The sequence below is a fragment of the Panthera leo genome, chromosome F2 (assembly GCF_018350215.1).
Source record: "Panthera leo isolate Ple1 chromosome F2, P.leo_Ple1_pat1.1, whole genome shotgun sequence".
Classification (NCBI taxonomy): domain Eukaryota; kingdom Metazoa; phylum Chordata; class Mammalia; order Carnivora; family Felidae; genus Panthera; species Panthera leo.
The window spans coordinates 76,270,148-76,281,034 of NC_056695.1; the positions used below are offsets into that span (position 1 = coordinate 76,270,148).

The 10,887-nt window shown below is 45.6% G+C and overlaps 1 protein-coding gene across 2 annotated transcripts in view; it reads left to right on the forward strand.

Annotated features, from left to right (window-relative positions):
- The window catches only part of KHDRBS3 (KH RNA binding domain containing, signal transduction associated 3), a 189,386-nt gene extending 179,455 nt beyond the window's left edge, over positions 1-9,931 (forward strand). The window contains exons 9-11 of one of the 2 annotated variants that reach the window (XR_006198064.1): positions 984-1,133; positions 2,560-2,618; positions 9,661-9,931. Coding sequence is in view for 1 of the 2 variants with exons in the window: in XM_042923128.1 (XP_042779062.1) it covers positions 984-1,075 (92 nt within the window). In the remaining variant the exon portion in view is untranslated. Of the gene's footprint in view, positions 1-983; positions 1,622-2,559; positions 2,619-9,660 lie in introns of those variants that run through there. The other variant, XM_042923128.1, reaches the window with a different exon arrangement.
- Positions 9,932-10,887: the final 956 nt, after the last annotated feature.

Genomic DNA, 10,887 nt, shown 5'->3' on the forward strand with positions numbered 1-10,887 from the left:
GAGACGTTAACCATTTGCTGGCAGAGACTTGTGACAACTGGGTGAAAGTGCTGGGGTTGAACGGGTGTTTAGTTTCAGGAGGTCTAGATGACGGATGCCTCTTGTTACTCCAGACCCGTGTCTGGGATGGAGGCACTGGTGTGACGCCTCACAACGAACATTCCGTCACTAGGTGTGTTTCGTATCCAGGAAGAATTGTCGGGACGTTCGCATTCCACCCAACACAACTGTCCTTCACTGAACTCTCCGTGGAAGGGCCCGGGAGCCATGGTGTCGGCGATTCTCTTTCCCTCCCCATCCCCGCATTGCTCTTTGTGTTTGTCTCCTTTTGCCTGCACACATTTTTATCTGCGTTTTCTATGTTTTTGCTGTTGAAAGAAATCTAAGTGGGGGCGCCTGGGTGGCTCAGTAGGTTGAGCATCCGACTCGGCTCTGGTCACAATCTCCGGTTCGTGGGTCGGAGCCCCGCGTCGGGCCTTGTGCTGATGGCTCGGAGCCCGGAGCCCGCTTCGGATTCTGTGTCTCCCTCTCTCTCTGCCCCTCCCCCGCTCGCACTCTGCCTCTCAGTCTCAAAAATAAACATTAAAAAGAAAGAAAGAAAGAAATTTAAGTGATCCTCTTCCCATTCTCTTTCCCATTCAGAAGTATCTTGACGTTTAGCCAAAGGCAGTTCCCTTTGCTGTTTGAGCTTGTGAGCTTTGGTTAAATGGCCCAAAGGCAAGTTCTTGCGAAGTCGGTTGCCATTGGAGACACAAAAGTCATTTTTCTTCCCATGCTGTTAGGTTTTGTTAATGGGACAACCATTTTCCATTGTGTCTGTGATTTTTTTAAGTAAATACCGTTGGTTTTTTCCTAGTGCATCAGGGATATATGTCTTCAATATGACAGCTACCGTTGGTTCAAGGGTTAAGTTAGATTCTGAAAAATGAAGCCAGCGGGATCCATGGCAGTGATCTAATTGTGATTCGTCTTACTGATTTTAGGGCAAGAGGACTGGACTAACTCAAGACACAAGGCACCTTCAGCGAGGACAGCAAAGGGCGTCTACAGAGACCAGCCATATGGCAGATACTGATTGTACTGTCTGATGTTGTGAAATAGCCAATCTCCACCAGTCCTGTATACTGTTCAAAGTAATTTTTTTCTATGAACAATCCCTTTTTAAATAAATCAAAATGCTTAAAATCTGAATGGATGGAACTTTAAAACTACTTTGTTGAAACATCAACCTGGGCAGAAAAAAGGAAAAAAAAAAAAAAGACATGTAAAATTTTGTTATTTCCAGTCTGTATATGAAAAAAATAGGTCATCAAAAGGAAAAAAAAATAACTTTGATTAACTAGTGTTAAACAAAAAAATAGGTTTACTAAATATGTTAATCCATCCTTTTAACATAAGCCTCACCTTTCATTTTAAAGGTTTCCATAGAAATTTAGTTATTTTATCTTTCAGCCATATGCTAGTTTTTTTTTTTTTTCTCTTGCCAACATGCGTAAAAAGGGAAGCCAATTACAAGTGCAAATAATGTGGTATTCTTTTGTAACTCAAGTCTTGAAATGTTCTGTAGTGTTAAGCAAAGTCTCCTCTTGCTTGATACTAAATAAACTTTTGAAAGAAATTTCGTGTGTGTGAGCTAACAATTTCATGTTTTGCTTATTTAAAAAGGCCTTCATAAATAGTTGTAAACAGGGAAAGAGTTCATTTAACAACGCTTGTCATAAAAGGGTTCACACTAAACATTGTACAACTTACTTAAAAAATGGTATAAAATTAAATGTACCATTCTCTACTCACCGTAGATTTAAATGCTGTTTAAAGAGTCCAAATGGTTATCAAGCTGCGTGAGTGACACGTTAAACCTACGCACAACCAAATCTTGTTTAAAAACTGGTTTTAAAATAACTATACTGATTTTCTGAAAAACATGTGATCAGTTTTCATCTTGTTGAGCGTTTTTTCACTAGTGCAACTTTGGATTTTTTATGAGAATTTTGGTACCTTAATGAACACCTCGCTCCATGCTGGAAGCAATAAGCACAAAGCTTTTAAAGACACTCTGACTTGACTAATTGAGTCGCACTCGCCAAGGCTGAGGATGTGTAACCCTTAAACGGTCTTCATTGTCAAAGGTAAATAAATCAAATAAGATTTTAATCTCACTTAATTTATCTTAATATAACTAATAAAACCAGGGAGATTACAACTTAGCAAGTTTCATTATCCATTTTAGAGAGGTTTTAAGATCACCTAAATTCTCATTTTAAAAAGTTTAATTTGTTTTAGTAATCTAAAAAGCCTTAGTTCAGTCAGTTTAATTGGGGCCAATTATTCCCTATTAAACAAATGTAAAACCTCATAACTAGTGGTTTGTAATACGTTATTTGGTTAGTAATTGAGGGCACTTCTTAAAACTGACAAATATTTAATAAAGTTATTCTTTTAATCGTTTGGGTTAAGTTTTTTTTTAATTGTAGATTATATAAAATGTTTAATTTTTATTTCTTAAGAGATTTCCTTCTCTTTGAGTAAAAAGGCCTTTTTTGTTTGTTTGTTTGTTAGGAAATGTCAGCCATCTTGGGAAGTCAAAGGAACCGGTTGTGCCCGGGGAGCAAACAAAGGTACGTGCCTTTTGTTCCAATTATTTTGATGTGTTGCGGGAGATGAAGACAATTTCATGCTTATCTACAGTCACATGGAAAATATCCCATGCTGGTTCCTATTACCAGCACTAGTGATTACCGCGAATTAACTCCTCCGGTCAGCAAAGAAGCTTCCTGAACGTAAACAAGTCAGACGCAGTCAGCTTTGGTTGTGATGCACAAGGCAGAGACACCGGTCGTCCCACTATTTATTAATATCTGGATTACTTTCTTCGGTAAAAAAATACGTTTAGTCAACCATATGAAAAAATTTCCAAACTATTAAGGGAAGAAAAGCAGTTTATCAAGCCTAATGTATAATATGATCCCAGTGTTATTTTCTAAAAACGGACTGTGTGGCAGGACACCTGGGTGGGTCAGTCGGTTAAGCGTCCGACTCTTGTCGTCAGCTCAGGTCTTGATCTCAAGGTTGTGAGTTCAAGCCCTGCATTGGGCTCCATGCTGGGTGTCGAGCCCGATTTGAAGAAAAAAAAAACAAAAACAAAAACTGTGTTCTCTCTATATATTTACAGGCAAAAAATTACACTGATAGGCTGCAGATTTTTGACAATACGTATCCTAGGGCTTCTGAAAGTATGATTCTGTGTGTGTGATTTTCCTTTCTGATGTTGCAAAACAAACTATTTTATAAATAAGTACTATACAGTATGTTTTATGAAATTGCATAATTCTTTTAAAAATTTAGGGATCTGTGAGGGAAATGTATCGTTAGTTTTGGTCTCACCATATTCTTGTGTTTTTCTGAACCATCAGAAACACTGCTACTTAAGCTCTTACATTCCCAGAGAGTCTTATGTTTTTAAAAGTATTTGTATCTGAGCTCTGCCCCTTCCTGTGTACCTTGGGACAGCAGCTCAATGAGAGTGACGCTTATCTCATATAGTTGTTACTAAGAATTAAGTGAGCGAATGTTAAAGGGTGTTTTGTAACCTGGAAAGTCATACAGTAACGTGAAGTGTAATTGTGAATTGTGTAATATTTAATCAGTATTGGAAATAGCTGAGCGTTTTTCCCCTCCACTGGCCAAAATTAGCCTGAAATCAAATTACTGTTAGGAAGAGAATAGTTCTTTTTAGTCTCATGGACCAAAATAAGGTTTTGGGGTTTGGGTTTCTGAGGGGTGGAGAGAGTCTTTTCTTGCACAAAAAGGGAATGTGACACAGAATACATTTTTTTTTTCAATGTGTAGTGTTACACTGAAGGTTGTCACTACTTTCCTTCCATATTAAGTAATTTTGGAGGGGGGATTAGCACACTGAATAATAAATGTAGGTTTATTAAGTGAGGGATTAAAGATCGGTCCCCAGAGGGTAAACCCCCAGGCTTACCCCGTCTTCAGAGCTAAGTCTCAGGAATTATTGTTCAATTTTATGTTTATTTTCATTTTTTTAAAGAACCCATAGCTCCCCTGGACTGTAAAAAGGGATTGTGAGCCAGAAAGGTCTGGAACCACCAGGAATGCTATCGGACGAGAAGCCTCCTGCTTGGCCTCAAGGGCTTCCTGTACTTGGCACGTACCTGCCAAGCCTTCTCTCTCCCTGTTCCTCCCCTCCAAGTAATTTGGAGGGCGATGGAAGGGGTGGACTGTAACCATACGTGCTGGCCCCCGCTCCTTCGCCCACGGAAACCAGGCCCGTTCTCCGGGACGTGGCCTGGTGCCCTCCCTTCTGTGGCCACCATCCCTCGGCCCTCTCTGAATCCGGTTGGTACTTCTTCGTTTCAGCGTTGATGTCACAGGACTCAGATTGGCTACAAGTTGCTGTTGTGACCACACACGAGCTTATCACTGTCAGTAAGTGATTTCACTGAATCCTTAAAGCTCTGAGAAGGTGAGTGTCCTCCCCTTTTTACAAAGGAAGGCACTTAAGCTTCTAGGGGTGAAATCACTCACATCAGCTCACACACCCTGCAACGCGTAGAGCCGACGTTGAACCGTCGCGTCCTGTCCAGAGTCTGTGTTGTTGGTGGCCATCACGCTGTCGCGCCTCTGGACGAGCACTGACTCCCCCGTTGGACTAAAGGCCGCTTAAGAGCAGGGGCTACTCTTTATGTTACCTTGTATCCCTGGAAGTGACTCCCACAACACTGAGCATTAGTTCGATGTGATTGAGAAGTACTCCCCGCTCTGGCTGTCTTCCACCTCTGCCCCAGATTCCCTCCTGGGAAATTTCCTTGACTGCGTTTAGGCTCTGAATCTTCTTATATTCAGGAGATGCCTTGTTGATCCGCTATCAGTATTCATTCAGGTCCACTGACCCAACCTCTGCTGTGCTGCAGACACTGTGCTGTGGGACATCGTCCCGTCCCCAAAGACGCAACAGCCGACGGGGGAGATGGTCGAGGAGGGTGTCGGTAGGACAGAGGCAGGCGTGTGGAAGAGAGACGCTCCTGTTAGGTGGGTGGGTGGAGGTGGGGCGGGTGCCAGCAGGGGAATTAGCACCAGGAACAGAGAACCTGACCACATGGGGGAAGGGGTTCTTGGAAGCACTCCGGTCCCAGCTCCGTCATCTACCGGCTTTATGACCTTGGTTAGGTTACTAAACCTCTCTCGACTGTGGCTGCAGTGGCAGTTTCCCCACCCATAAAATGGCACAGTAATGAGACACCCACCTCAGTGTCGCTGTATAAGGACAAGAAACGTGCGCGACACTAACATAAGTATTTGCTCTTGCTTGTTGCCTTATGTAAGTACTCGGAGCTATGAAAAAGCACGATTATCTAGGAAATCAGTTACGTCGGGCAATCAGAGAAAGCAGCAGGCGATGCCGTCTGGGTAGGCACGAGACGCGTGGCGAAGGGCCTCGCGGTTCCTGCTAAGAAGCTTAGACACGCTGACCCCATTTTCAGTAATAATATCCTCCTCATCTCCAAACTTGCCCTGCTCCAGCCCCCGAGGCGGAGAGAGTGCCTCGGGCATCTCCGTTCCAGCAAGAGCTTTGTAGGAACCTGTTTGCACGGGCTGTCGATCTGATACCCGGACACACTGTCTCAAACACAGGGCCCTACCTTTCATCCTCGACCTCTTCTCCGCAGAGTAAGGGCTTATTAGGAAGACCATGAATAGGGAAGAGTGGTCGGGGGGTCAGTAGGATTCCTAACACACAGTGTCAGGGGTGGTTAGGAGGAGTTAGCAGAGAGCAAACAAAACACCCGCTCGTGTCAATAGTATTACAATTCAGACAGTCTAGCTCATTGGTTTCACTCACAATTAGACAGTGACTCTGCTCTGGCCAGTGTGTACAGAGACACGAATCCCAGAGTCTAAACCGAATGATTTGGAGAAAAAAATAAAAATGTAATCAGAAGTCGAAGTAACCAAAACGTAAGCCACTTGATACGATTTAGGTCGTGAATATAAATAACAAAGTTTGTTACTTTCTATGCAAATAATGTCTACTGCTTATATCCGTCAATGTCTTACACAGATAGAAAGGGAAAAATAAAACCATCATTGTGTTTGAAATAACAAAATCTACCTTGTCTTGATTCTGTTTCCATCTCTGAGACGGGTTGTAGGACATTTCCTAGTCTGACTTGCGTCCTCCTCTTGTCTAATCCCACTGATTAGATTCTCAGTGGGATTCTGTTTCAGTGATGAGCACCTAGTCCTGAAATTGTTTTTCAGATCTTTGTGTGATGAGCCCCTCAGTGGCTCCCGTGGCTTTCAGGGTAAAGCTCAGATCCCTGGCTCTGAACACAAAGCCCGGCCCCATCTTGGTCCTGCCTCCGGGCTGCTCCAGCAGGCTCTCTACCCCTCCCTGCCCTGCTCCAGCACTGCTCTCCACTCCACCCCGCCCCACCCCACCCTGCTCCAGCCTTGCTACTGAACATCCCTCACAGTGCTTTCCTGTCCTCCTCTGCCTGAGTCACATTTCCTCGCCCCTCCCTCTCACCCAGCTCTTGGCACAGCTAGTCGTTAGGGTCTGTCCAACTTTGAAGTGAACCGTGAAGCTTGGCCTTGCCGGGGAAGCCTCCTTGGCACACGGTCGCCACATCAGGCCCGGGTGTGGGATCCCTGGGGGTGGAGAACCCTTGTAGCTGCCCGAATTCTGCAAAACAGTGTCCCTCGAGGGGCTGTTCACTTTCCTTTCCACCCACCCTCCGACCGGCATAGAAACATCTTTCATGTATGGACCATGTCTTGTGCCCACGAAGTGGCAGGTGAACAAGCAGTCAGATACACGAGCGAACCTGATGAATTGAGGCGGCACAGTGTCTCCACAGCACGGGAGACCGGACAGGATGTCCTTGGTCTCACCGGGCGGAGTCAGTCACCCTTCCATTTGCAGAGAATTTAACAGGTTTAAAAAATATATTTTGTTTCATGTTTATTTTTGAGAGAGACAGAGAGACCGAGTGAAGCAGAGGAAGGGCAGAGAGAGAGGGAGACACAGAAGCCGAAGCAGGCTGCAGGCTCCGAGCTGTCAGCCCAGAGCCCAACACGGGGCTCGAACTCATGAACTGCGAGATCATGACCTGAGCCCAAGTGGGACGCTTAACCGACTGAGCCACCCAGGTGCCCCTAAACAGGTTTTAATCATCTACATCATTCAGATGTAGATCTAGATACATAAAAGTATCTTTTGACCACTACTGGCAAGATCCAGGCCTTACGTCCCCTGTCTGCTACCTCAGAAGGTCCCTCGTACCTGACAGGCCACTAAAAGGGGAGACCGACTAAGTGAGCAGGCGCAGAAGCCCTTGTGACGTGAGCGGGGCTCCCAGAGCTGGGTCTCTGTCCTGTTTGTTGATGCATCTGTCTTCCCGCAAACACGGAGGCGTGTCTTGTTTGACTTTTCATCCAGGTGCCAGCGTGGTCCCTGGCACACGGCAGGAGCCGCTGACATGCTCCACAAGGAGCGAGCGAGTGAGTGGGGGGAGCGGACGACCCTGTGCCTTTTCAAACACCAGCACTGAGCGCTTTGCACTCTTAAGAGTTTGCTTTCTCGGTGAAAATGAGATTAAGTAACTCCTGTGACCACTGGCTTTTTCAGTGGGAAATGCGAAGTCGGGAAACCAAAATATGTCCTGTATTTAATAGGTACTCCATGTGCTTGGTACAAAATCTAAAATTCCGAAGGATAGAATGGAAAGTTGATCTTCTTTCCCGCCCGTACCCCAAACACCCACCTGTTTGCATGGTTTTTTGTGTATTTGTCCATTTTTCCAGAGATAGTCTGTGCGTAAGCAAAGCATAGGTTTCTTTTCTAATTGTTGCTTTTTTACATACAGAACAGTACGCTGTTTTCTACCTCCCTCATCTCACTTTAGAGTATAGCTTAGAATTCATTTTCTGTCATTTATACTGTAAAGCTGCCTTTTTCTCTCCATTGCCTGAATGGTATATATATGAACTAACTATTCTAATTTAAACAAGTATTGACAGACGTGCAGTTCACCTCCCGTATTTTACGCCCACTAAAGACAGTGCTAGAAAGCAGAGCCCTGCATTTCTGTTATCGTGCACGTTTGTATACGTCTTTGAGAGTGAATTTCTGAGCCAGGTTCGTTAAGTCTTTGCATATTTTAGGAATATTACTGCGTGGTTCTCTACGGACGTAATGGTGTCCCTGATTATGCTTTTCCGAGGGAAACTTGAACTCCGACTGCCACATGCGTTCTTACCGTATACAACCATTAGCACGGAAAACTCCTCTACTCAAAATGGGTTTGAAAGGGTCTCTGACGCCCAGCATGGCGACTGGCATGCCGTGGGTTGGATCCCTGTGCGGACAAGTGAGGCTGTGGGCCTCCTCCCGCTGCCCAGCCTGAGCAGATTGGCTCCGAGGGCCGCCCGCGGTCTGGGGGGCCCACGAGGGTACCTTGAAGTGTCCTCGCCCACCTTTCCCTGTTCCCTACTTTCCCAGATCCTGACAGTACGTCGGGATCTTCCCTCTCCCTTTTTGCCAAAAGAACCCTTTTTTCCATTCGCTCTGAGAGTACTGGCTGCTGGCACTCGATTCAGGAAATAGTGATTAACCAGACCACACCCTAGCCGATAGACCTACTGCCTTCGATGTTTACCCTGTGCAGCATTAGCCTTCAAATCCGGTTTGCCCTGGTCAGTCGTAGCACGTGCAGGTGGCCCGTGTGGCTCACCGTCCCTGGCCCCACGCAGTAATAACAGGCTCTGCGAAGGCAGAGGCCGTGCAGAGGAAACTGTGGTGAACTCTGTGAGGGAGGGCGAGGAGGCAGAGATTCCACAGAGAAGGGGACACCTGCATGGAGCTTTCTAGAGCTCAGTTGAGATCTCGAAGCAGGGAGAAGAATGTCGGGTGTTAACGGGCTGGTGCAGGCGGGAAGGCGGACGTTGGTGACCCCACGTGGGCACGTGAGCAGGTGCCCGAGCCGGCAGAGCAATGGGGGATGTTGGAGCGCTGGGAAGGACCAGGTCATAGGGCACCAAGAGCAAACAGTGTGGTGGTGACGGGTCCCTGGGGCCAGACGTGTGTGATCAGAGCTGTGGAGTAGAGTGACGGCCACTTCTCCGTTGTGACTGGGTGGCTTTCGTTCCCTCTCGATTGCCACTGGGTTTGTTTGATATCATGGTTGTGTAATATATAGCACATCAAAATATATTCTTTGGCGTTAATGAAAAACTTGTAAATATTTCTGAAAGTTGGGTCTCATCTCAGATGACACGAAGTCAAGGACTGTCCCGTCAGTGTGTTCCTGTGGGGACCCGTGTCACATTTTGGTATTAGAGTTCCATGTAAAACAAGGCATTGCCATTCTGAAATCAGACCCATAAATGTCGCGTTGGAGACTATTTTGATTCTCACCATACTGGTTAACCATTCATCTGCCTTACTAAACACAAATATTTTATGTTCTTAAATTTCTGTTATTTTGTTTTGCCTCGTCTTCCATTAACATCCTTATTTCTCCAAAGTTTCAGCTTGCCTGCTTCCTCTGCCTAAATCCCACCACCCCCAGCAGAGCGTAGATAATTATTAGTTTCTTGATGTCCACAAATATATTTCATTTTCCTCTCTTTCAGGGACTTTCCTTCAAGTTGTGGACTGCTTACGAATTGTCAACTCACCAACGTGCCTAGTCAGTAAATGAATTCACTTGGGAGCTTGAAAATCGTCTTAATTTTTTGTTTCACAATTTTATGTCCTGTGAAATGTTTTTATAAAATGGTATGCTTTTTTAATTTGGAAAGCCTGTTTTAAAAAAGGGAAGGAAAATCCCGTCTTATTTTGTGGTCTCCCAACAACGAACGAACAAATGATCTGTGTATCACTTAATAAAGGCTGTCCGTTTCAGTCTCGTCCACTTGAAAATAAACTAGAAAAACAAAGTGTTGTTATTTCAGGAAGCTCTAGATTGTGCACACTAGAGAACCCTGTATGGCTGCCCCTCGCTGCCAGAGGTCAGGATTCTACACATATTCCAGATTCGAAAACGATGTCTCTTGTCTCCGTGATGGACCACTAAACGTGGGCGTGTCCTGCCAGAAAGGAAAGCTGATTTTCATGCCTCTCTTGTAGTTTGTTACGGAGCGTAAAGGTCCTGATCCCTGTGGACAGGATTATTCTGTTCGTTCTCTTTTCTTCATTTACTGGTGCAACGTGATTTTAATTCAATATGCCCCGGGAGAATGTTTTATTCCTTCTGGCGGAAGCTCACGCAACATGCTTCCCAGTCTTGGAATTTCAAGAAGAGCCTCGTGCGCTGTGGAAGGTGTCCGTCTCCTCCCTCGAAGACACGTTTCCTCAAGGCATTAGCTTTGACGGTGCATTCCACGTGGGGAGCATCGTGTTAACCACAGAATAACTTCTGATAAGCTCGCATTTCCTTATCCTCTCATGATGCACCCTAAAAACACGATTCTCCTCTACTCCTGCAGTCAGTCATGCCGTTGCATTTGCCGGATCGACATTTCTGCAGCTCGGGAGTGCCAGGCCAGAAAGTTCTGTTCTGGAGAGGGTGCGGTGGGTGCGGTGGGTGGGCGCCACGGCCCAGAGGCTGAGTACCCAGCAGCGCGCTCAGGAAGGCGGGGCGCGGTGACGGTGGGATCCGGGGACCCTGTTGTTTGAAATTAAACAAACAAACAGAACCGTAGAACATAAGCCAGATTGTTGTAAATGGAAAAGAAGTTGAGCTTCCTTGTTTCTTGCAGCCTCTCCCCTGCAGAGTCGGTGATGTCAGTCATACGCCTGCAAATAAGAATCCCAGGGATTCAAACTTTCCAACGCCCCTCCCGCCTGTCCCCTTGTCC